Source organism: Mustela lutreola, chromosome 1 (assembly GCF_030435805.1).
Source record: "Mustela lutreola isolate mMusLut2 chromosome 1, mMusLut2.pri, whole genome shotgun sequence".
Taxonomy (NCBI): domain Eukaryota; kingdom Metazoa; phylum Chordata; class Mammalia; order Carnivora; family Mustelidae; genus Mustela; species Mustela lutreola.
The window spans coordinates 68044706-68070230 of record NC_081290.1 but is presented as its reverse complement, the minus strand read 5'-3'; the positions used below and the strand labels follow the sequence as shown (position 1 = coordinate 68070230).

The window sequence follows — 25525 nt, the reverse complement described above, 5'->3', positions numbered from 1 at the left end:
TATCCGTGAGTGTGGCTGGACATGGGTCCTTCCCCAGTCAAGCCTTCAGATGGGACCCCAGCCCCAGCCAACTTCTCCACTGCAGTCGTGTGAGAGCCCAAAAGAGAGGACCCCACTAAGCCACAGAAACAGAGAGAATATCTTTTTTTTTTTTTTTTTTTGGAGAATATCCTTCTTATGAGCCACTAAGTTTGGGGGAAACCTGTTGTGCATCAAGAGAGAACTCATACAGCCTCATCTCGCCTGCCTGCGTCAACCACAGGCCCAAGGAGAGGCCCAATTTTGCCCGAGGATAGGAAAAAAGTTCCTCTGAAAACTAAAATTCTGGGGCACCTGCATGGCTCAGTCAGTTAAGCGGTTGCCTTCAGCTCAGGTCATGATCCCAAGGTCCTGGGATCAAATCCCACATCAGACTCCCTGCTCAGTGGAGAGCCTGCATTTCCCTCTCCCTCTGCCTGCTGCTCTGCCTACTTGTGCTATCTCTCTGTCAAATAAATGAAATCTTAAAAAAAAGAAAAAGAAACTAAAATTCTGCCTTTTACCCAGAGTGCATGCCAAGGACACGAAAAGCTGTCACACTGGAAAGCACTCTCAGAATCACCTTCAGAGCCACATGGGGACATGCCACATGCCCCACACATGGCCTGGCACAGACTTGAGGGAGCAGCACACACCTTACTGAGCCCTGGGACCCCTCCCCAGGCACACCCACCCACATCTCAGCCTCCATGAAATGGCTAGGACACCTCTGTCATTGGCTTCCTGCTTCCCAAGGGCCGGTTATTCTGCCCAAAGACCATCCCTGCCCTGAGTGGTGGTGAAGGATGAAGCGCCGTGTAGCACTGTGCAGGGCTGTGGTGATGCAGTACATGGGTCTCCTGGCAACCACGGCTGCTCACGTGGCACTCAGGGTCTCCCTGAACTCCCGACATCCTACGGGTTAGATGCTATTATCCTGCTCTTACAGACAGGACAGGTCTGCATCCCACTGTCCACACTCAGTGGCCCCTAATGCGCATGCGGCCAGGCAGAGAGCTGAGGACACCTACAGTTGGTGCCTTTGTTGGAAAGCCAGTCATCAAGGTCCTTAGTGCCGATATTTGGAGACTTGGGTTCGTATGCTGCACAGAGGGAATCATTTTTCTGGAAAACAACATGCATCTTTGAAATGTGAGTTTTACAAAGTGGCATAAGGTTCAAGTAAAGCCTGCACACTGGAAAGCAAAGGAAACAGTGACAGTAAAGCAAAGAACACACGTCTACACACACGCATGCACACAAACAGAAAAAACATATTAGAACCACCCTTAAATAAAATAAGCAGAACTGATGATCAAAAAGGTACATTTCCTCCGACTCGCCAGCCCAGGTTCAAAGACAACTGCTCACCTGTTAACATGCAAGTGATAGCACCGTGATGGGACTTTGCCTACACGGAATAAAAAGACCTCTGTTAAACAGAAAAGCCACCCACATGATCCAGAAAGCCAAAAGTGCAGGGTTTTGGTTCAGGCAGAGACTGTTGACTCACCTGAGGATCCACTGATGTCTTCCTACAAAGGGAGAGGTTCCTGATAGAGCAGGAAGAAACAAGAGCGGCTTTCTAACACACGAAAAAAAGTTGGGGGACACAGGATGACAATCCTGATAAGCTGACCATGTCTACACATGGGGAGATACGAAAATGAATCACCAATGGAAGAGAGAGCAATCAGCCTGAAAGTGTGAAGAATTAATCATGCAGGACAAATTTTAGTTCTGACACTTCTTCATTTGATGTACAAGAGCCAAGAATAAAGAGGACTGGATCCTAGCCTATTGGTTATTTGTAACACTCATATAGAAAATACTAGATTATGCTAACGGCATCAAAAGGCAAGAACTGAAGTCTGAAGATTGATTTCCTTGTTGTTTAACAGCATTCCAAGAATTTAAATATGAAGCTAAAAGCCAGAATGATTCCTCTAGAACCTAAATCAGATCTCACATTTGCTACTGCCCACCTCATTCAGCCTGTCTACGTGTGAAACACCCCCACTCCAGCCAACCCTGCCTCCTCACCCTCCTTTAAGACCACTCCAGTCCACCCTTTGGCCACGGGTTAGACAAGTCCCTCAAGGCCTCCAAGTCTCATCCTACAACACCAGCCCCAAGACCGGAATCTATCCCCCAAGAAGGACTCTTCTGGTGTGGACATCGTCTCAGTCTGAAGACCTGTGAGCTAGAGACATCGTGCCTGCTCTAACCCCAGACCCCACCCCCACACACACACATATATACACAATGCACAATGGGCCCCACCTGGGCCAACTGCTCCAGACACTGCTATTCAGAGTTGAGGGTCCAGCATACAGGAGCCCCTGGGCCTGGTCCTGCTCCATCAGGGCCTCCAGGCTTCCTGGCTCTGCCTCTGGGCTCCTGGGTCCACCCTCTGAATTATTCTTTTTCCACAAAAGGCAGCCTATGTTTGGGGCGCCTGGGTGGTTCCATCAGTAAAGCAGCAGATTTATGATCTCAGCTCAGGTCATCTCTGGGTTGTGAGATCGAGCCCCAGTCAGGCCTCAGGTTGGGCTATGCACCAAGCATGGAGTCTGAGATTCTCCCCACCCTGCTCTCACCTCCAAAGGGAGGGAAAAAAAGGCAGGTGGTGTTTGCAGCCCTGAAGCTTCCTCCCCATGGGTCCTGCCAGCGGAATCCAGAGGGTCCAGGGCCCCTCTCTACTTCCTCCTGACTGTCCCTTCAAGTGCAAATGAGCAGTGTTTCTGACAATGGGATTCTCTCCAAAGCTTTCTGAGCCTCCTGTGAAATGTCCTGGCCTTCGTACAGGTCTCCTTGGAAGAAGCCCCTCTGTCTTGAGCTTCCACTGGGGAAGGCCCTAGAGTTTCTGGGAAACCTAGAAAGGGGTCCCGATTTTTTAAGGTCATAATGAGCCAAGACCACAGCTGCGGCTTCATCCCAGCACACACCTTCCTGGCCATCAGGACCCTGGATCTCAACAAGAGCCCTGCTTGTCCCCAGGTAGGCGGAAGGCACGGGAGACCAGTGAGCACTGCTCCTTTGCCCACAAGCCCTTCCCAGGGCTCCCACTCTCCTCAGGCCTTTCAGCCGGAGCTCCAACAGGAAGCGGGGGCGCCCAAGGCACCGCCTGGAACACCCGGGCAGCCCATCTAGCCTGTCCTCCTCCACCCCCACACTACACGCAACAGTGCTGCTCAACTCCGTCGCCACATGGCCAGGACCATGTTGCTCTAGTTCCTAGTATTTGCACACCTTCCCACCAAGTCCCTGACCCCAGGTCTCCTCAAAGCCACAGAGGCACTGCTGGCACTTTCCTCCTCTAAGTCCTGCCAGCTCCTGCCCAGCTACAAAATCTCTCCCACACATGAACCATTTGCCAGCAGTCTATACACCTGCCTACCCCAGGGCCTCTACACTTGCTGCCTTCTGAGGTGGTTGTTCCTCCCTGAGATCATGTCTGTCCAAAGGCCACCTCATCAGGTATCTCTCAATCAACCTATAAAAAATGACAACTTCCCACTTCCCAGTCCTCCCCAATCCCCCTATCCATCTCTGTTCTTACCCCTTATGCTTACACTGTACTTATAGTCTTCTGTACCCAGCAGAGTGTGAGTGCACACTTTAAAGGGAGCACCCGGTCTCCTGCAGGTCTCCGAGACCTACCAGAACTGTGTCTGACACAACAGTATGGGCTCAACAAAGTGAACAAGGAAGGGCTCCTGCCTTTTTGAAAGACCTTGAACAAAGCTGCCAAAACCCATCCTTTGCATCATGTCTGAGAGATCATCTGTGGGCCAAGTTTCCAGGGTTCACAGGTGTAATTATGGAAGATACGCAGTGGTCAAGGTGGCCTTTCGAAACCTGATGCTTACCCTGCTCCAAGGCAGACTGCACAGCCCTGGTCTGTCTCAGGAAACAGGGAAAGCCCTGCCACCCACTTCCGCTGCTGAATGAGTATCAAGCCTAGATCCCCTGGCTTCCACCCTAAGTCTACTGGGCACACGCCACCAAGTATGGCCAGGCTCTGAAGTGACAGGAGATCTGGATGGGACTCTGGTCCAAACCAAGATCTGCCATCAGAGCTCCAAACATAAAATAAGGTCCTCCTCACTGGGCAGAATTCAGTGAGCCAGGGCCAAGCTTTCTTCACCACCGTGCACTGTTCTCCCCAGCACCACATGGTAAGGTCCTCCAAACACAGGAATTCACTTGGCAGTCAGCCTATTTGGGCAACATAATAAATCAGCTAGAGAAGGTTCTTTTCTTTTTATTTTTGCAGTATCATTCCATACAAAAGCAATAGAAACATAACAGTCTTAACAAGAAGTTTACAATTGAATATTTGAACAGAAAATCTGTACACATCATTTACAGCAATTTTACATGGTAAATTAACGGACGGTAAAAAAAATGTTCTTTCTAAACCCCTCCGCTGCCTTAACTCTTGGAGTATTACAGGTAGAAGGCCTACCTACTGCTATTTACAAGTACCAAATTAAGACTGTATAACTTACATAAAATCCCTTAACAGCTTAATTTACTATCTTTGACTATCCAGTGCTCTGTATGAGGGAAAAAAAAAAACCAAAAAACCACACCCTGACATACTGACAAAAGGCCCCATATTAAATTTCCATAAAGATATTAAATTTACCCAATTATGAGAATACTCAGATACCAGTAAAGAAAGCTGATGCACGACTGGCCCCATGAATGTGTGGCTAACCCCAAACCAGCCATCTGACAAGTAAAAACTTAATGTCTAACATACTGGGGGAAAACCAGTCAAAATCAGCTTGTCAGATTAACTTGGATGGTACACATTAAGCAACTAAGTTTCCAAGACTGCTTCAAGTTCAGTTTTCCTTGGATTTAGTTCCATTTACAATTTAAAACATGCAAAATATACTCACTATACATAAAATTAACGTTTCTTAAGAAAATAAGGCAAGCGTAACAATTCACCATGAGATAATGCAGTAATGAACTAGGAACAAAAACCCTCCAGTTACCAACGCAGGACACATGCTTGGCCGGCCCCCAACCTGCCAGGTGGAGGCAACTCTTGCTCCCAGTAGCCTCCAGGTGGCATCAGTTAGCTCATGGCTGAGAAATCTTTCAAGGGCTCAGTTAAACAAGCTTCCAGATCAAATTCGTCCTCCACTCGGCAGTCCACGTGCCTGACTTTAGTGGGTGTGCCAGAGTACATGTCCTAGAAGACAGGAGCACAGTCAGGGCGAGCTCCCAAGGCACATGGAGCCTGGTGCTGCAGGCACTAAGCACAGGCTATGACCACCGCCTCCCACGCCCACAGCTCTACAGAACCCAGACAGAGCATGGCCAGCGAAGGTCTGTGTGTGCTGGAATGCTACTGAGAGAGAATTCAAATCCATCTCCTAGTTACTTCCACACGGTGGATAGGTCAAATCCCTACCCACCAGCCAACCCAAAAGAAACTCACAGACCCTTCACAGCGTCTGAGCCCCAGCCCTTTGACCCTCAGGGGGCTGCATTGGGGACTGGGGGCACCACCACCAGCTCCCTGTGACTTGTGAAGCAGAGTCCCCCCAAACCGCAGAGCATGTGCTTGCCAGCCGAGGAGGACCTGGCTGAGCTACTCTAGCACCGAGCAGAGGACAGAGCCCCTGCCCATCCTGCACCCCACAACTTGTGGGAATCACATGACAGCGTATGTCAAGCGTATGCACTCACTCACAATCCCCAATAACTACACTACCAAAGGGAGCATAGGTGCTAGATAGATCCAAAGCACTGTGTAAAGTGAGCAGCTAAGACAGATGTGCATGCCCATGTGCACCTTCTGTGAGCACAAAATACTGCTGAAAGACGGGACAAAACTGAACAGTGGCTCTCAGGCCAGGAGAGAGCAGTGTTTGATTAAGCACTTACTAAAGTGCCTTACTAAAGAGGTTTTGCTTTTTCATTAAAAAAGCTTAATTACGGGGCGCCTGGGGGGCTCAGCTGGTTAAGGCACTGCCTTCAGCTCAGGTCATGATCCCAGAGTCCCAGAATGGAGTCCTGCATCGGGATCCCTGCTCTGTGGGGAGTCTGCTTCTCCCTCTGACCTCCCCTCTCATGTTCTCGCTCTCTCATCAAATAAAATCTTTTTAAAAAAAGCAAAAGCTTAATTACAAGTTCATACTATCAAAGGTTAAGAGAGTTTATGATTTAGGACATTTAGACCCAGGGAAACCCAATGTTTATACCAACTAAAACCAAAATTTTAAATGAATGTTAAAAATAAAGTTATTTTTAGGGACGCCTGGGTGGCTCAATAGGTTAAATGTCTGCCTTCCACTCAGGTCATGATCCTGGGGTCCTGGGATCAAATCCCACATGTGGCTCCCCACTCTGTGGGGAGCCTGCTTCTCCCTCTCCCTCTGTAGCCCCCGTCCCCGGCTTGTGCTCTCTCTTGCTCTCTCTCTCTCTCTCTCTCAAGTACATAAATAAAATCTTTAAAAAAAAAGTTATTTTTGCAAGGAAGAAATCTGGTTGATACCACTTGAATCATATTTTATAAACTTTTTTTTTTTTTTAAGATTTTATTTACTTCTTTGACAGACAAAGATCACAAGGAGGCAGAGAAGCAGGCAGAGAGGAGGAAGCAGGCTCCCTGCTGAGCAGAGAGCCTGATGTGGGGCTCGATCCCAGGACCCTGAGGTCATGACCTGAGCCAAAGGCAGAGGGTTAACCCACTGAGCCACCCAGGCACCCCCATATTATAAACTTAACATCCCCAATAATGGGACAACAGGCCATACACTCCCAACATGGTCTTGCCTTAAGTGTTCACTCTGAATCTGGTTCTGCAAGAAACAATAGAACTTCCAAATGAGGAACTCTGTACTACAAAACTAGCCTGAAGCCTTCCCAAAAAGCTAATGTAATGGGAGGAAAAAGGGAGGAAGACTATTCTAAGAGGTAAGAAATGGCAATTTAAACAAGTTATCCTTGATCTAACTGTGGATCAAAAAAGAAAAAAAAGACTTGTAAAAAGAACATTTTTAGGGCAACCAGGAGGCCTGAACACGGACAGCTGATTAGACAGGAGTGCTCTGTCAACATGACATTTCTGGAGCACAATGACATCATGGCTGTGTCCATGTCTACTGGGATGGTTGACGGACCCAGTTACCTGGGTGTGCGTAATCCTAAATAAAGGGCTTAGTCCCGAGCTTCTCCTCCCTTCAGCATATCCTGCCATCTCTGAACCATCTCCTCTTGACCCCCAGGGCTCCTACCTCTAATCTTCACCGTCCAGCTCCTTGCCCCCTGGGCCTGAGCATCTCCCTCTAACTCCTGATTCTGCAGGTGGGATGTTCAGAATCTGTTTCTTTTTCTTTTTTTAAAAGATTTTATTTATTTATTTGACAGAGATCACAAGTAGGTAGAGAGGCAGTCAGAGAGAGAGGGGGAAACAGGCTCCCTGCTGAGCAGAGAGCCTGATGTGGGGCTCGATCCCAGGACCCTGAGACCATGACCTGAGCTGAAGGCAGAGGCTTAATCCACTGAGCCACCCAGGCACCCCCAGAATCTGTTTCTTGAGCAGGGACAAGAGTTACCCTTGATCCAAACTAAGGATGGACCAGTTGAGATTTTCACAGGTCCCTTTTAGTTCTACATACACATAAATATCCACAAAACTGGAACCATTTCATCACTAAATATTCCACTTTTATTTATCTCCAAAATTTTTCCACGTCATTAGTCTTCAAAAATAACCCTTTAAGCTCTATGCCTCATGATCTAACTTTGCTATTCCTCTCCTGTGGGACAGTCACACAGAGGGCAAGGTATGCAGATGGGCCACAAAACTAGAAGGACACATGTCAGGCTTGCCATGGGTGGGACACAGATGGAAGGCAAAAAAAAAAAAAAAAAAAGGAGAAAGAAAAAGGCAACTATGCACCTTTATTTTACCAGCTTCTCAAGTGTCCAAATACAGTATAGCATGATCCCACAGAAAGCCCAAGTACCTCACAACAAATATTTGCTTTTTCCTAGTTTCAATCTATTTTTTTCACTCAATATGCTAAGTATTTCCATATGCAAATATCAGGGTGGTCTCCTTATAAAGGTAATAAAGGGCTCTTATTATAAACTGCTCCCGTATATTTGCTTGTACACATGCAGAAAAGTCTGAAGGAACATGCACCCAATCAGCAGGTTAGATGAGCTAATTCTGTATATTGTTTTTTTTTTTTTTTAAAGATTTTATTTATTTATTTGACAGACAGAGATCACAAGTAGGCAGAGAGGCAGGTAGAGAGAGAGGAAGCAGGTTCCCCGATGAGCAGAGAGCCCAATGCGGGCTCAATCCCAGAACCCTGGGATCATGACCTGAGCCGGAGGCAGAGGCTTTAACCCACTGGGCCACCTAGGCGCCCCTTGTATATTGTTCTTAATCTTTATAGCTTTATTCCCCCCTCAAAGACATGTAATTTTTAAAAATTGGCAAATGTGGGGGAAACCCTTAGGCTCAAAGCATACCTTTATTTAGAAGTAACTAACAAGGGTGCCTGGGTGGCTCAGTGGGTTAAGGCCTCTGCCTTCAGGGGCGCCTGGGTGGCTCAGTGGGTAAAGCCGCTGCCTTCGACTCAGGTCATGATCTCAGGGTCCTGGGATCGAGTCCCGCATCGGGCTCTCTGCTCAGCAGGGAGCCTGCTTCCTTCTCTCTCTCTCTGCCTGCCTCTCAGTGTACTTGTAATTTCTGTCAAATAAATAAATAAAATCTTAAAAAAAAAAAAAAAAAAAAAGGCCTCTGCCTTCAGCTCAGGTCATGATCCCAGGGTCCTGGGATCGAGCCCCACATCGGGCTCTCTGCTCAGCAGGGAGCCTGCTTCCTCCTCTCTCTCTCTGCCTGCCTCTCTGCCACTTGTGATCTCTGTCTGTTAAGTAAATAAATAAAATCTTAAAAAAAAAAAAGAAAAGAAGTAACTAACAAATAATCTTGCACTAGCAAATCACCACCACAAACCGCATACAGCCTAAAATTCATGTCAGGGACAAGACCTACACAGACACTGGAATCCAGGAAAAAAGGCCTTTCACTTTTAAAATGAAAATGGCAGGACTGAGTAGGTGGATTGAACCAAAAACTTCAATTAAGGCTACTACCTAGGAATGCCATCAAGTCGACATCTCAGTGATGTGAGAAGAGATAAAAGAGCCCCTTCATAAACAGCAGAAGTGAACTCCATCTTCAATGCCAGTTCATCCAGGGGAAGATGCAGTCAACAACTAACCCAAAACACCATGGTGAGAGACGAAACTAAGAAAAGGCACTTACGAAGTTATCCTGAGAGCTCGTCTGGGACTCGCAGCTGCTTTCCGCAGACTCTGTCTCCATCTCCCCAAGGTCCACAGGATGTCTGCCAAGTGAAAGCAAACAGGTACATCAGCCACCACTTAAAGCAGGAGGTGCTCTCAGCCCGTTCACAAAATATAAGCACGATCAGCAAGCTGCCCAGTGCAAACACCGACTGCCAAGTATCTCCTTTGCTCCCAAAGCAATGCGAAGTTTCCGGTGAACTCCCACCTCCCCGCCCTGCACAGATAGGGTTGGCACAGTGACCACAAGGGGAAACGTCCACCTGGCTCAGAGAATACCACCACCTGCCTATTCTCAACGGTGGTGCGGCTGTTTACACACCCACAAGCATCCTTCTACACAGAAGCATCAATACAGGCTCAATGCAGGAGGAAGTGAATACTGCAATTGCTAATTTTCCAATTTTCTACTCCTAGAGAACAGACAACAGTGTCATAATGGGAAAAAAAATCGGTACGATGTTACAACATCTGTGAGGCCAAATCTATAAAGCCATGTTATAACTCATTTCAAAAATGACAGTTTCTAATAAATTTCCCCAGCACAAAGCAGGAACTCAAGTATTTGCTGAATGAATAAACCTGTCTCTGAGGAAGGCAGAGGCCCAGGTCAGGAGGGAGCTGACAATTGGTGCCCAAGGAGGGGTCACATGCAAGACAGTCCTTTCCACCTCCTTATTCAACAGGTGTCCTCACCCTGGGGCAAAAATCCAGCCCAAGACCTTTCCAACTGGGCTTGAGTTGAAAAACAAACAGGGAGGGGCACCTGGGCGCTAAGTCGGTGAAGGGGCTACCTTCAGTAGGTTACTCAAATACCTTTCAGAATGTTAATTTTAATTTTAATTTTAATTCTCGGGGCACCTGAGTGGCTCAGTGGGTTAAAGCCTCTGCCTTCAGCTCAGGTCATGATCTCAGGGTCCTAGGATCGAGCCCCGCATTGGGCTCTCGGCTCAGCAGTGAGCCTGCTTCCCCCTCCCTCTCTGCCTGCCTCTCTGCCTACTTGTGATCTCTCTCTCTCTCTATCAAATAAATAAATAAAATCTTTAAAAAAATTTTTTAAGGGCGCCTGGGTGGCTCAGTGGATTAAGCCGCTGCCTTCGGCTCAGGTCATGATCTCAGGGTCCTGGGATCGAGTCCCGCATCGGGCTCTCTGCTCAGCAGGGAGCCTGCTTCCTCCTCTCTCTCTCTCTCTCTCTGCCTGCCTCTCTGCCTACTTGTGATTTCTCTCTGTCAAATAAATAAATAAAATCTTTTAAAAAAAAAAAAAAATTTTTTTTAAATTATTAAAATTTAAAGAACAAATAAATAACAGCCCTCATATCACTAGGTTTACTGATCTCCATTTTCTCTAGCTATGCAAAGGCAATTAAATCCAGGAAGCAGATTCCTCCCTCCACCACCCTCCCCATATGCAGCACTTGCACATGAGGCAAACACACACAAAGCCAAGGCCGCTGGCTGCTCTGCTCTCAGAACTCCCAGGGGCCCTCCATACCATGATAACCTGCACAGAAACAATCACGTGATTTCAATCACTGCACCAATTGCAGAAACAGAGGACAAGAATGCAACGAAGACATACATTTCTTGTAAATCACATCCTTCTTCAGCTGGAGGATCCCAAAAATGCAAAGCCACTTTCCAGAGTTTGATCTGCTGGTCCCACGATCGTCGACTATACTTCTTGAATTTGTTGGGGGTCTTGGGATGGATGCCAGGCTGTCGGAGGTGTCTACAGGAAAGAGGGAGGTTGTTCTAGAACATACCATTCACCTCTGTACGTCAGCTCTAAGATTAACAAAACTCTTGAGATTAGAGTTATCAAAAATTGTAGATCAACTGAGATCATAAAATGAGTAAAAGTTATGTACGAAAAAGCACTACCCCTTTGACTCTACTCTCCCTTTGCCATCTGTGCTCCAGAAAAGCATATATGACCCCTAGTCCTACCATGAAATGGATACCCTCTCTGAGCTTTCTTTGCAAACCTGTGCATGAGGAGCAGGGTAGGAAGAGCATGCTGCCGGGAAAGAGGGGACAAAGTTCATGTTTTTCTCCAACACCATCTTTACAACCTACAACCTGAACTTTACTCTTCTATCACGCATGTTAATGGCTTTACGTGTCTGAAACCCAGCATTCCTGGGACTTGAAATGTTACCTAACACTCTGAACTGTACCATGTTAGTTTCTTAGCTTCCTGTCCCTGGGTTTTCAGTCCCCTCCCTTCCTCATCTGTCACATAGCTCCTCAAAGTGGTTCAGTGGTCCTCAGCAGCCATGAAGTACACCAAATAAGATTTGCCACAGAAGCAGAGCAGAGACTAGACTGCAGTGCCCCACAGTCCCATCAGGAGATGCCAGTGACAAGACTACCTGGGGACTTCTTTAATATAGCGGTCGTAGGCGATGGTGTTCTTCCCGTAGTTGATCTGCTTCTGCCTTCTCATCAGGACGCTCTCGTCTGTCTCTAAGTCAGCTGGCACCGTGGACCCCGCCTCCTTGGAGTCAGAACTAAAGATGAGATGGACAAAACGAGCCTCAAGATTAAGACCATTACAGGGGCACCTGGGTGGCTCAGTGGGTTAAGCCGCTGCCTTCGGCTCAGGTCATGATCTCAGGGTCCTGGGATCGAGCCCTGCATCGGGCTCTCTGCTCCACAGGGAGCCTGCTTCCCTCTCTCTCTCTCTCTGCCTGCCTCTCTGCCTACTCGTGATCTCTGTCTGTCAAATAAATAAATAAAATCTTTAAAAAAAAAAAAAAGATTAAGACATAAGACAATGCTAAAACAAAACAATGAAAGAACATCTGTCCTCTGGATTCTAAACCACGCTAATCCCAGAACAGTCCAGAACTGTCTCCATGGGAATGTAGTACATAACAGGCACAAATCCCAAAGCAGGGAAAAAAGGACTAAGCAGAACAAGCTGCTGGGAAACCAGCATCCCATGTGCAGTTCTTCCCACCAGCAAGTGACAGGCCTATTGAATTAAGAGAAGAAACATTTACATGGCATTTACCTTCCCGATGAGGATTTTCTCTCACTCCCAAAGTCATTTATGAGTAGTTTTCTTTTATATCTGAGAACAAAATAAACATTACTCTTTTAGAAAGGTATACAAGTTAACACAGTGCTTTTCAGGGAGTCCCCAGAGGTCAGGCATTTCCTTGAGCAGTGTGGTCTGGTACGTAAATCAGGGTAACGGCACAGTGGTTCCATTTTATTTCAATCTCCCTCAGTCACCTTCTCTCATAAGCTCGCACGAAGAGCTTAGAGCAGCCAGGCTCTGGGAGCAAACGACTTACCTCAATAACCCTGGGCACCACCATATGTAATAGAGAGATTCCCTAAGCCAAAAAAAGCCCCTAACAGCTTCAGGTTAAGTAGTGAGATCCACCTTTTGGGGAAGAAAAAACAAAAACAAAAACAAACAAACAAAACCTAAATTGAGATAAACACTTTTTTATTTCTAATACCACAAGTCCTTACATGTATGCCTACTGGGTTCTGCTCGCCTTCTCCCATCTGCGAAAGAGACTGAACATACCCCAGTCTTGTTCCTCATGGATTTCAGGAGGCATTTGATTTCTATCACTGCAACTACCGGAACCCCGCTTTGCCAAGGTATGTCAGCCAAAGGAGTGTAGCTCAATCTAACACTGAAGCCAAGAACCACCTCAAGCTAGAAGTTCGTATGTCTGAAATATGTCATATCTTACTGTCTCCTTTTCCAAAAGTGCCAGGCCCCCCAGTTTGCTGAGATACCAAGTACAGTTTGGAAACCAGGAAGTAACGAACGAGTTTACTTCCTGTGTACCTAAAAAAGCTCTGATTCTATACCAGCCTGTGAGAACTGAGAAAACATGTCCTCGGTATCACTTTATGTGATTCATTCTCTCAGGGACTCCAGATAAAACAGACTGTCTTGAAGTATGACTAAAACCCATTTTCCAATTTCCAGATAGGTGGTGTGTAGTGCATATTATCCTTCTTGAAGTACAGTGAACTAAATTCTGGTAAAAAAGGCAGACTACCATCAGCAATAGGTCAAACCACCAGGGTACTACTAGAGCAGCAGCTTTCCATCAGGAAGGGTGTGATCGGCCAAGATGGCTCAAAATAGAGCAGGCCTATTTTGCAAAGTAGAACAATTTTTGGAGACAGGCCTATGAGACAACTGCAGAACAAAGCGGGGTCCACCAAAGGAGGGTCAAAAGAGACAGGGGTCTTCATCAACAAGAGCCGCTAATAGTCCCTGGCAAGGGTCAGGAGAGATAGGCTATGTGCAGAAAGCTGTTACAAGACTTGGGAGCGGAACACAGAAACTACAAGAGACCAAATCAAACATCCTAGATTTACAGTTGGGAAAAATGAGATCTATATAAATAAAACAACTAATTCCAAACGCTGGAGCCCATTTCTAACCATGCATACCGCCCACCCACACACATACATTTTGATACCTAAAAGAAATTCAAGCAGCCCTCTGAGAGGCCCTAACTAACGCGCGTGTGGCCTGGGCCTTTCCTGACATAGCTGTAAGCACCATCAAGCACTGCAGAGGTGGCACAGGCAGGCTGGCCCAACTTCCCTGCTCAGACGATGCATATTCTCCGAAGATTTAAGGGCCAAGAGACTCAGTTCAATACTAGAACTGATTATGAGCCACAGCATTTCAATTCAAAGCTCAATCAGCTGGGTTGGATGGCATATTTCAAACAAAAGGGAAGACCCAAAAATACCAAACTGTAATTGAGAGAGAAGCAGTGCATTAGGATGCATCGTCTGAACCATAATGAGTTGAGGCAAAGGCTTGGAGTTTGTGAGAACTTGGATATACACAACAATTTGGGGTACAACTGCAAGGGGCTCCTAGGCCCCAAGCCAGAGACCTCTTCCTGTGCTCTCCCACTTCCGAGCTGTTACCTGAACCAGGTGTCAGACAAAAGTGCACTCCCTACCTAAAGAGAGATCCAGGGGCGCCTGGTGGCTCAGTGGGTTAAAAACTCTGCCTTCGGCTCAGGTCATGATTCCAGGATACTGGGATCAAACCCCGAATTGGGCTCTCTGCTCGGCGGGGAGCCTGCTTCCTCCTCTCTCTCTGCCTGCCTCTCCACCTACTTGTAACCTGTCAAATAAATAATAATAATCTTTAAAATAGGGGCACCTGGGTGGCTCAGTGGGTCAAAGCCCCTGCTTTCGGCTCAGGTCATGATCCCAGGGTTCTGGGATCGACCCCCACAATGGGCTCTCTGCTCTGCGGGGAGCCTGCTTCTCCTCTCTCTCTGTCTGCCTCTCTGCCTGCTTGTGATCTCTGTGAAATAAATAAATAAAATCTTAAAAAGAAATAATAAAATAAAGTAAATTAAAAATAAATAAATAGAGAGCCACACAGTTGGCTGGGGTGGCGGAACTCAATGTGGTAGGTTAGAGGCATCATGGTAGGTTAGAGACATCATGGTAGCACCACCTCCCACCTACTGCCACGGTGGAAGGACAGCCACTAAGACAACAGTCCTTCAGTGAGCAGATGCATCTGCACCACTCAATTAAGGCACGGCTGGACCCCACCCGAGTTTCCCATCCAGCAGGCCAGGGGAAGTCTGGGCTCTTCCAACAAGTGGTCAGGCACTGCTAATGCTGCTGGAATGGGAACCAGCCTCTGAAGAATTATTCTTCTAACACACACCTCAAAACTAACATATAAGGGACGCCTGGGTGGCTCAGTTGGTTGGACGACTGCCTTCGGCTCAGGTCACGATCCCGGAGTCCCGGGATCGAGTCCCGCATCGGGCTCCCAGCTCCATGGGGAGTCTGCTTCTCCCTCTGACCTTCTCCTCGCTCATGCTCTCTCTCACTGTCTCTCTCTCTCAAATAAATAATAAATAAAATCTTAAAAAAAAAAAAAAACTAACATATAATCAGCAACACCACGGATCACACTTCACAAGGGTCTGGGAGGTATACCTTGCAATTTCTTTGTTAACTCTGGTCCTCATTTCATCCTCTTCAACTGCACTTGCCCAGTCTGAACATCTAGAACGGGGCTTCGGGCCTTCAGGAGTTGTAAAACTGCAATACAACGAAAATGCACGTTTGAACCAGGACACCTCTGTTCAGTATCCTTTCAAACAGCACACTAGGAGATGCTCCCATGCTGTCTGCAGAGTGTCGAGGGAATGGGCTCCAGGATACTCTCTGCTCCATCGCTTATTAGCTCACTGAGTTTGGGCAATTCACTTCAAGCCTCTCGGAGGTTTATCTGTTGAACATGCGGGCACCCATCATCTACTGGTGTTGGCTGGATCATGAGGAAACAGTCCACTGGGGGGAAGGCCACATGAACAAGCCACCTTCAGCACAGGCAAGAACACAACCTGTTCGGGCACCTGGGTGGCTCAGTGGGTTAAAGCCTCTGCCTTCAGCTCAGGTCGTGATCCCAGGGTCCTAGGATCGAGCCCCACATTGGGCTCTCTGCTCTGCAGGGAGCCTGCTTCCTCCTTTCTCTCTGCCTGCCTCTCTGCCTACCTGTGATCTCTGTCTGTTAAATAAAATCTTTAAAAAAAAAAAAGAACACAACCTGTTCTTTCATTTACAAAATGAGAAACTACTTTTCAGTATTTTAAAAAGGAACTAGATAACACTTCATACTACGAAAAGTGACCACCACATAAAAGGCACTTAATAAATGGTGCATACTGGGGCGCCTGGGTGGCTCAGTGGGTTAAGCCGCTGCCTTCGGCTCAAGTCATGATCTCAGGGTCCTGGGATCAAGTCCCGTATCGGGCTCTCTGCTCAGCAGGGAGCCTGCTTCCCTCTCTCTCTCTCTCTCTCTCTGCCTGCCTCTCTGTCTACTTGTAATCTCTCTCTGTCAAATAAATAAATAAAATCTAAAAAAAAAAAAAAAAAAAAATTAAATAAATGGTGCATACTGTTTACTTTTAAATGTACCTAATTAACTATTCAAAATGTATCACCTAATTAGAATAGCAGGATAGGAATATACATAGGAGTCCCTGCCAAATTAGGACTTAGCGTACTGGAAACAGCACCCCTTAGAGTTGGTCAAGTGTAAACGAGGAGCTCAGTTCAATCCAGAGATCAAGGAAACCTTTCATCAAGGGGCATCTGGGTGGCTAACTGGGTTTTAAGCCTCTGCCTTGAGCTCAGGTCTTGATCTCAGGGAGCACTGGGCTCTCTGCTCAGTGGAGAACCCCCTTCCCTGGCTCTTTCTGCCTAACTCTCTGCCTACTTGTGATCTCTTCCTCTCTGTCAAATAAATAAATAAAATCTTAAAAGAAAAAAAGAAAAAAAAAAAGACCAACTTATGGGGCGACTCGGTGACTCATTGAGCCTCTGCCTTCAGCTCAGGTCATGATATCAGGGTCCTGCGATTGAGCTCCACATAGGGCTCTCGCCTCAGCAGGGAGCCTGCCTCCCCCCCCACCCCTGCCTCTCTGCCTGCCTGTGATCTGTTAAATAGATAAAATCTTAAAAAAAAAAAAAAAAAAGGAGGAGAGGTGCCTGGGTGGCTCAGTCCATTAAGTGCCTGCCTTTAGCTCAGGTCATAATCCTGGGATCCTGGGATTGAGCCCCACATCGGGCTCCCTGAGCAGTGGGGAGTCTTGCTTGTCCCTCAGCCTCTGCATGCATGCTCTCTCAAATAAAAAATTGTTAAAAAAAAAAAAACAAAAGAGCAATTTGAAAAAGGCTTAATACCAAGAATTCTGGCAGTCAGAATTGTTGGTATATCTATTATTTGTAGATTAGATGCAAACCGACATCTTTATTTTTCCTCAATTTTCTATTAGCCACCACTGACACAACAAAGAAAGACACAACTCCAGGTGCCACTCTAAGAGACCAGATGCATCCTAGCTGCAAACCACATGCCACTGCAGCAATAGATGAATGATCCCTGTGTGCAATTACCATTTCTTTTCTTACAGCTATCTCACCCAGAAAAACTAAGATTTCTAAAACTAAGTTTCCAGAGCCTAAAAATGGTTGGCAGGGTCTGAAGTCAATTTAAAGAACCAAAACTTAAAGTGACTCAGTAACTGCATCCAGACACAGAAAGGAACCACGTGGAAGGTTGTCGACAGCTGGACCTCAGTGTCCGTACTGGTGGACCAAGAGGCTCAGGTCTGGGCCATGACAGACTGCTGAACACTTAAAAGGCACTTACAAACGATCATCCACTACATTGCATAGTTTGGTAAAATAGAAAATACCTTTGGTAGAACTAAGGCCACCTTTCTAGATCAAGGGAGCGTATTCAACCTATCCTATTCTAGGACAAAAGTACTTTTAGGGGAAAGTGCTCCAATGGAAAACAAAGCCTACCTTGTACCATGAACTACGGACCCTACTACAGGCACCGCGTGCGCCCCACAGGCATCACCACAGCAGACAGCGGACAAGCAGCCCCCACAGAGCCAAGAGGAGCCAAGGGCACTCCCGCCGCCCTGTTAGAGGAGTAAGGCCCCGGTGGCTGACTCCCGAGCCAGAGGCCCACCCACGGGGATACAGAGGACTTTGGAGGCAGCGTATAAGGACCTAACGTCTCCTCCGCTAAACGGGAGACCGTCAAGATCAGATCTTGATCCCCACGGGGTTCCATCGCTTCTCTTCACGTCCGGCTGCAGCAGCGTCCAGGCGCCCGCACATCAGCGTCTCTGCCCGAGCAGCTTTCCCAGCAGCGCGTCTTTAAAAGGCTCCACTCCGCACAGGCCACACTCGGCAGTACCCGGCGCTCTGAGCGTCCACACTGCCCGCTCCAGTCGCCGCCTCCCTCCCCGGCCGGGTCAGCTCTACCCCCACCCTCTCCTTCACAGCAAACGGCTCCGCGGACAGCAAGGGTGTTCGAAGCCACCCCTGCGCCTTGAGTCTCCCCAGACTCCCGTCCGAACCCAGGGCCCGCCAACGAGTGCAGAACCGCGGGAAGTCCAGTGCCCGCACGTTCCCCCCACAGTGCCCGCGTCCCGGTCAGCCGCTCCCCACACAAGGGCCGCCCACAGGGACTGACCCGCCCACGCCCCAGGAGCTCCCGGCCTCCCCGCTGCCCCCCGGCTCCCAGCGGCCTCTCCGGGGCCCGGAACCACCCGCGGCGAGAGTGCGGCGAGAAGGCTCTGCACGAAGCGCACCTGCCCCGCAGGCCCCCGCCCAGGCTGCGCCACCGCCGGAGCAGGACACACGCGACACAACCCGCCGGCGGCACGGCCTCCTCCGGCCGGCTAGGCTGGGGCACGGGCACCGCCAGCGCGCGGGACCCCCCCAGCCAGCCGGGACCCCCGGGCGCCCCACGCCCGCGCCGCACTCCGGGCCCACCTGTCCGGGCGGCCCTCGCCCGCCGGCTTCGCGGGGCCCTCGGCGTCGTCGGGCCTCCTGCGCCTCCCGTCGGCTCTGCGCTTCCGCCCGAGGCTCCATCTCGCGGGGGGCGGCGGACTGCAGGTAACACACTGCGTCAAGGGGAGGCCCCGGGCGCCCGCCGCGGACCCCCGCCCGGCCGGCCCAGAATGCCCAGGGCGCGCGGCCCGCCTCACCTGCTGCCGCCGTCGCGGCGGCTCCCATAAGCGGAGGGGCTGCGCGGCCGGCAGGCCATGGCAAGCGTGGCGGCGGCGGCGGCGGGGTCCGCGGCAGGGGTCCGAGGATGGAGGCGGAGACCGCAGCCTCACCAGCTCTGGCGCTGACAGGTTCTGCGCGCGCCCCGCCCCCAACCGCCTTTATGTGGCGCCAGCCCCGCCCCCGGAGCTCCCGCGCGCGCGCCGCGGCGGGAGAGACCATTGCGCCCAGGCCGGCGGGGGAGCCCCGGCGGCTGCTCGCGCTTCGCAGGCGTCCCGGGCCTGGGCGAGGGAACGCGGGACCGCAACCCTGACGCCGCCTTCCGGGAGGCGACGGACCGACGCCGTGCGGCCAGACGGGGACAGGCCCGAGAAAACGCTGCCCCACGTCCCAGCTTGGGACGGCCTGGGCTACCAAGCCTCCGCGCAGCGGGCGGGGCGGGGCGAGGGGGGCTTTTGGCGGGAGATTCGGACGCGCGCACGGCCCAGGCGCTCGGAGTGGCCAGGACCCGGGAGAAGACGCGCCTCTGATTGGCTGGCCCGGCAAGGCGGCCTCTGATTGGTCGACCCCACGGGGGCGGCCTCTGGGCAGGCGGGAATCGGGAACCCGGAAGGGGAGGCCGCAGTCTGGGCCGCCAGCCTTCGCCGGTTCTCCCCGCTGCGGGGTGCTCACTACCGCCGCCCTCCCGCCCCTGGCCCGTGGCTCGTGGCTACGCTTCGCGAATCCTCCACGCCCCTCTGACCCAAGCGCCATGAGGGCCGCCACCCCTTCTGCGGAACCCCTGGCCCAGCCCGGCTGGAGCCCCGGGAAGGGGCAGCTGGAAAACGGAGGCTGCGGCTCCTACAGCGCCCGCCTCCCGCCTCATTTTAGACAGAAATGGGCAAAGCACTGCCACTTCCCAGTCGGCTTCGCGGGTTACCAGTTCGAGTATCAGCACAATATTCCAGTATGTACATCGGACTAACGCTTTATTAAATACTGTATTGCTCAGCTAACAGTAAATTTATAAAACTAAGTAACTTTATTTTGTAATAAAAATAACCCGACCCAGTCCTTCGACAGCATCTGAAACCCTCGGCTGACACTAGGCTCATCGTCCCCTCTTATAGCCTCAGTTGGCCGGGTACCCCGGCGACCCACGAGGCTAAGCCACCTCCGCTCCCAAATCCCTGGGCTTCAGTGTGGCCTTAGCCAAGGCAAGCCGGCTTGGTCCATCACCCCCGCTTCAAACAGCCAGGTTTAGGAGGCTTAGGGCTACAAACACGAGGGCTCCCTCCAGCAACCACATCAGTCAGAGCTGGGCCTGATGGCCTGGCTGCTCCTGCCCTCCTAGGTGTGCCACCAGGAGTTGGGAAGAGGCAGGGCACTTTCTGATCCAGGTGGCCTTACAGAGCTGTGGCCAGCCCTGTGCTGTGTCCCAACAAGCTTGTCTGTAAGGACAGCGCTGTTGTCTTCGGCTCAGTATCCCGTCTGGCTGGGAGTCAGGCTTGGCCTTCCTCTGGACTCATGGGGCGGCAGTAGGCATGAAGGTGCATGACCTCCAGGAGACAAGCAACCTCCACAAGCATGCAGCTTTAGAACAGGAATTGAGAGAAGCCAGCCTCTAAAAGGAAGTCCGGGATCTCCCTGGGGCAGATGGCAGGTAGCGGCCACCCCACCCAGGAAGTCCCAGGTAGTGCTCTCACCCTGGAGTGGCACCCCAGTCTCTCTGCACCGCCGGACTCTCCCCAGACGCTGAGAAGCCTGGAGGGATGCAGAGGGCACACAGGGCCACCAGCCAGCTTGGAGACAGGAGTCTGGAGGACAAACTGCAACCAGTTTGGATGAACCTGGGTTTGGTATGTAACTGAAAGGCAGGTATGCTACATAAAATTAAGGCAAGTGGTTCAGGGTAGGGCCCTGCGGGCAGAACCCTGGTCTCCAGAAGACAGTTCAGGCAGCCTCAGAATGCTCTGGAAACAGGCCCCACACCATACCATATTCCGAGTCCAGCACCTGCCCCCACCTGGAGAAACAAGAAGAAAGGAAGCGGAGGCACTGAAGTCCCATCCCACTGCCACTGCTACAGAAGAAAACTTCCTTTTTAAACAAAAACTGCTGTCCTTCATCATGCTGGGGAAAGAGCCCCTGGCTGACAACACAAGTGAGGGCCTGGAGCCCTGGCTGCTCCTCATGGTAACTGTGGGGTCCTTAGCAGGGCTCGCCGGGGCCACCAAGGCCACTTTTTGCTCCGGCCAGCAGGCTCAGCGCACAGCACACACATCCAGGATGCAGAAGCGTGCACGGCAGGTGGGGCAGGGCACACGGCTGGCGAGCCAGGTGTCAGGGCGCTGTGGGTCCTGGCGGCTGGCGAACCACTTGCCCATGCAGGTGAGACACCACATGGGGCGACAGTAGCACTGCTGGCACTCGCCTTCAGCTGTCTCTTGGCAGGTCTTCACCAGCTTCACACTGGCACGTGTCTGCATGCAGCCAATGCATGCCTCCAGCTCCTGCGGGTGGGCCAAGGGTGTCATAGGGAGCCTGGCCAGATAGCCCTGTGCCCCTCCATTCTACCCAGGGGGCTTGGCCTGTGGGAACCCACCTGCCCCCACCCAGCCCTCACCTGGCTGCTGGGGACTGAGTAGGCTGGGTTGACCTCCACCAGAGAAGCAAACGTCTCCAGGAACAGGTCGCCCAGGCTCTGATGGATGACCACGTTGGCCGCACTGCGGATGGGTGCGCGGAGCTTCTCACACAGCTCACCATACTCCGTGGAGTTCAGCCTGCACAAGGTGAGGTCTGCTGGGCTGGGGCCACTGAACCAAGGCCCCTCTGCAGGGCAGGGCCATCATTCCTGCTGGGGATGCCAAGGTGCCTCTACAGTGACAGACACCCACAACCACACACAACATGGGAGCCCAGGCACAGCCCAGTCACCTGAAGTAGACCAGCCAGTAAAGATAACCCTGAGACCAGAGCCCACAGAATCAGCACCAACTCCCTGCCCCCAAGGGATGCAGAGAGGGGCAAAAAAAGTGGGTGGATTGCAGGTGGGACACAGAATGCCTGGCTCTCAACAAGTTCAGGCACAAAGAGGGTCACAGGAGAGGAACAATGCACTGTCCAAAGTTTGAATGGGGTGGGAAGACATTGGTTGGGCCCCAGAGCCAAAGCAGCCATCAAGCCTCAGTCCTGTACCATCCCCCCAAACATGCCTAACGTGCTCCCCTGAAAAGAGCTGTCATGGAAAGAGCAGCAGCAGGGGGTACCTACAGGGGCATGAGGGGACAACAGGCCTTGAGGGAGAGTTCCACTGGTGGGGTGGACAGAGGAGCCTGCTCCAATGCATCATTGCCTCCCAGAGGAGCCCAAGACTAGAACCTGGTGGCTGGCTGCCTCTGACATGCCCCAGCCTTACTCTTGCCCTGGCCACACACACACCTACCGGATGTCGAAGGCCTGCACGCCAGGGCTGGCACTGGCCACGTGGATGGTAAGGAGCTGCACAGGCAGGTTCGAGTCTGGGGAGAGCTCATGCTGCTGGGACTCTGTCACGGTCAGGTGCACATCCTGCTGCTGAGCCACGTGCACACGGTATGTGGTCACCTTCATCACCCACGTGTCTGTCACAATCACACGTGCCCCTGGTGCCCCCGTGGCAAACTTATCGATCCGCCGGAATTCCGTGTTGACTGAGGAGGCCACGGCCCTCCAGCCTGACTGTGGGAGGGCATAGAGGGCCAAGGTGCGGGCCAGCGGGTGGCGGGCCCACTGATCACAGGACCAGTAGTAGATTAGGGTGCTGGCGATGGTGGGCAAGGTCACTGACAGCAGGAAGAAGAGCCGCCAGGCCTCTGGGGCCTGGCCGAGGGAGTAGAGCTGCTTTTCTGAGGCCGCAAAGCACATGCCCACGTAGTAACCTACAAGGATAAGAAGGGCCTCAGCAGGAATTGGGGCTGCCAGGCCATTGTTATCCCTCCAAAGTGCCTACCAAAGGCCGTCTTGGTCAGCTCTCAGAGCTAGGCCATGGTACCCCAGGGCAGGTGCACCTTACCTGCCTCCACACTGGCCCAGCTCAACCCTTGCCCACGACAGTAATATAATAAAGGAGAAAAAGACATTTCTAATGTACTACTTTAGCCATACAAGAGTAATACATGATTACAGAAATAGGAAAGCCTGAAAAACGCAAAAACAAACACAAAGATCTGGTGTCACCCAAAGCCAAGCTGCACATTGGCCTCCCAGGGGCGGGATCTTGGCCTCTCAACCCCAACCCCACTGAGAAGGCAAATCAGTGTGTGGCCCTTCCCAAGAACTCAGATTTGTGCTCCAAACAGAAAGCAGAAAACAACGGGGGAACACCACAGCTCCCAGGCCCCTGCTGGTTAGTTCTGGGCCGATTTGCATATTCTGACTGAAGTAGATAACGAAGTAGATAATGGGTACCCGCCAGAGCACTTTTAAGAGCACAAAATAATAGTAAACATTTGCTGTCTATCAAGTTACTTCATTTAAGGTAATTTATCCTGCAGCAGTAGAAAACATGCATACAAAGTTTCAAAGCTTTTACAAAACAAGGTCAAAAGGAAAAAAAAGACCCTGAGACTGGCCACAAGGCTAAATTCTTCCCACCTGCATGAGTCACTGAGCTCCCTAAGCTCCAGCTTCTCAGTCCTGGTGCAGCCTGCGGACAGCCCTGCCACACACAGGCTTACAGAAAGGGTGTGGCTAAAGGGACTTCAGAAAGCTGTGGGAACCCTTAGTTCCCAAGACAGAAACCCAACCCACGATCCTCTTGGGGGCCCAGGTTCCGAGCCACACTTTCCTCATCCCTGCCTCACAGAGCTGCTGGGGCCTCAGGTTGAGAAAGCCACACAGTTACCCCAACAGCAGGCAGACAGAACCAGTGGCAAAGGAGACCACCAGACTGCCACCAAGGCCTGTGTCCTTGGCGTGGGCAGGCAGCCCTCCTGCTCATGTCTGGCCTCAACCCAGTCCCCTCCAGGAGGCTCTCCACACCTGGCCCAGGCTGCTGCGCCCTGCTGACAGCTGGAAACTCCTGTGCCCACGGAGCCATAGACACGGCCCCCAGCAGCTACCTGCCCTTCCAGACCTGCTTCTGCTCTGTATGCTCCAGAGAACCACATACACATATCTAGTACCGCGCCTTCCAGCCAGTCCCCTGTCCAACCAGCTGACAAACCAGTCTCTCAGAGGCCAGAGAGCACCTGAGTCTCCGCCCAGGGTCAACCCCTGTACCACCTGTGAGCATCCTGCGCCAGCCACACAAACACGCCCCGCCATCCTCTGCACCTGTGACGCCCCTATGGGGTTACCCATCTCTGCCTCCTTTCCCACACCCACCTTCCAAAGCCTGGGAAAAGACCACCTGCTCTCCCAGGTCTCTCCACCTTCCTGTTACGATCAGTTAACTCATGTCCCTCTCCTGGGAACTGCCTCCACAAAATGACTCCGGACCTGCCCCAGCTGGGCGAAGCATCATCCCCTTTGCCCGCCCCTCAATATTCTAAGCCTTCATTTCCACCACCTGCAAACAGCCACCTGCCGCCAGCGAGCACCTTCCTCTCCGCTCTCGGGAGTCGGGACCCGAGAAGCCCAACTCAGAGCGCACGGGCTGTTAGTTCACGGCCGCGGTTCTCAGGATCAGCGTCTCTCCTCTGCTCCGAGCGACCCGGGACCCGCTCGCCTTCCCCCGACTCTCCCCGACCTCTGGGGTCCCGGAACTCGGCCGCAGCCCGAGGGGCCACTTCCGCCCACCAAGGAGGACACAGGCCGGTGCCCCGCCCCGAGGACCCTCTGGGGAGGGTCCGGCCTGCTCACCGAGCGGCAGCAGCGAGTGGCACAGCAGCGTGGCGGAGGTGCGGCGCAGGTGGTAGGATACAAAGGCGGCGTCCTCGCTGCCCAGCCAGCCCGACAGCAGGTTCTGCACCGTGAGCCCGGCCGAGTGGAACTCGGTGGGCGTGAACACGAAACACACGGCGAACACCAGGTAGGCCAGCGTGAAGGTGACCTCCGGGCTGTCCATCGCGCTGCCGCGGCCCCCAGGAAGCCGTCAGGGAGAGCCCCGCAGCCCGCGACTGGAAACAGCCCCGAGAACTCCGAGCCGGTTGGCCGCAGCAGGCGAGCGCCACCGGCGCGGGGCGCTCTGGGAGACTGTGTCGCCGCCCGCGGGGCATTCTGGGAGATGGGGTCCCGTCTGCAGGCTGGCGTGAGGAGCGCTGGGAGACGTCACATCTACGCGGGGCACCCTGGGAAACGGAGTTGCCGCGTCTGGCTCAGCCAGAAGCGTTGGGACCGCGACGGTCCTCGTGAGAGTTCGGCTCCATCTCACAATCCGCTTTGGGGCGGAGCTGCAGCCGGTCCCATTTCACAACTGGGGAAGCCGAGACCCGGGCCAATGGCTCTTAGGCCCTGGCCCTTCCGCGCAGCCCTGTCGCGTCCGCGGCAGATCTCACCCCGGCCTCCCCCAGCCACCCTCAGCCCGCCAGCGGCGCCGCCCCTCCGCAGGCGCAGCGAGCCGGGTTCCCGACGCCTTCCGGCGCCGCCACGCCCAACACGCCCCTCCCCCGGAAGCGGACTGCCGGCG

At 51.8% G+C, this 25525-nt stretch overlaps 2 protein-coding genes across 7 annotated transcripts; both read right to left on the bottom strand.

Annotated features, from left to right (window-relative positions):
* Positions 1-4269: 4269 nt before the first annotated feature.
* On the bottom strand, positions 4270-19105 carry SLBP (stem-loop histone mRNA binding protein). Of its 2 annotated transcripts, XM_059167220.1 has the most exons (8): positions 18915-19105; positions 18700-18816; positions 15337-15441; positions 12389-12448; positions 11745-11882; positions 10952-11101; positions 9329-9410; positions 4270-5230 (listed from the first exon to the last, which is right to left on the bottom strand). In XM_059167220.1, the coding sequence occupies exons 1-8, from the start codon at positions 18971-18973 to the stop codon at positions 5114-5116; spliced, it is 828 nt and encodes a 275-aa protein (XP_059023203.1). In that variant the 5' UTR covers positions 18974-19105; the 3' UTR covers positions 4270-5113. The 2 variants fall into 2 exon arrangements, with proteins under 2 accessions (XP_059023203.1, XP_059023214.1); XM_059167231.1 differs by lacking the exon at positions 15337-15441.
* A 779-nt stretch (positions 19106-19884) lies between these two features.
* Positions 19885-25448, bottom strand: TMEM129 (transmembrane protein 129, E3 ubiquitin ligase). Of its 5 annotated transcripts, XM_059167174.1 has the most exons (4): positions 24760-25440; positions 22361-22835; positions 21539-21698; positions 19885-21425 (listed from the first exon to the last, which is right to left on the bottom strand). In XM_059167174.1, the coding sequence occupies exons 1-4, from the start codon at positions 24962-24964 to the stop codon at positions 21177-21179; spliced, it is 1089 nt and encodes a 362-aa protein (XP_059023157.1). In that variant the 5' UTR covers positions 24965-25440; the 3' UTR covers positions 19885-21176. The 5 variants fall into 5 exon arrangements, with proteins under 5 accessions (XP_059023157.1, XP_059023165.1, XP_059023175.1 ...); XM_059167182.1 differs by lacking the exon at positions 19885-21425 and having other exon boundaries at positions 21544-21792; positions 24760-25448; XM_059167192.1 differs by lacking the exon at positions 19885-21425 and having other exon boundaries at positions 21635-21772; positions 24760-25446.
* Positions 25449-25525: the final 77 nt, after the last annotated feature.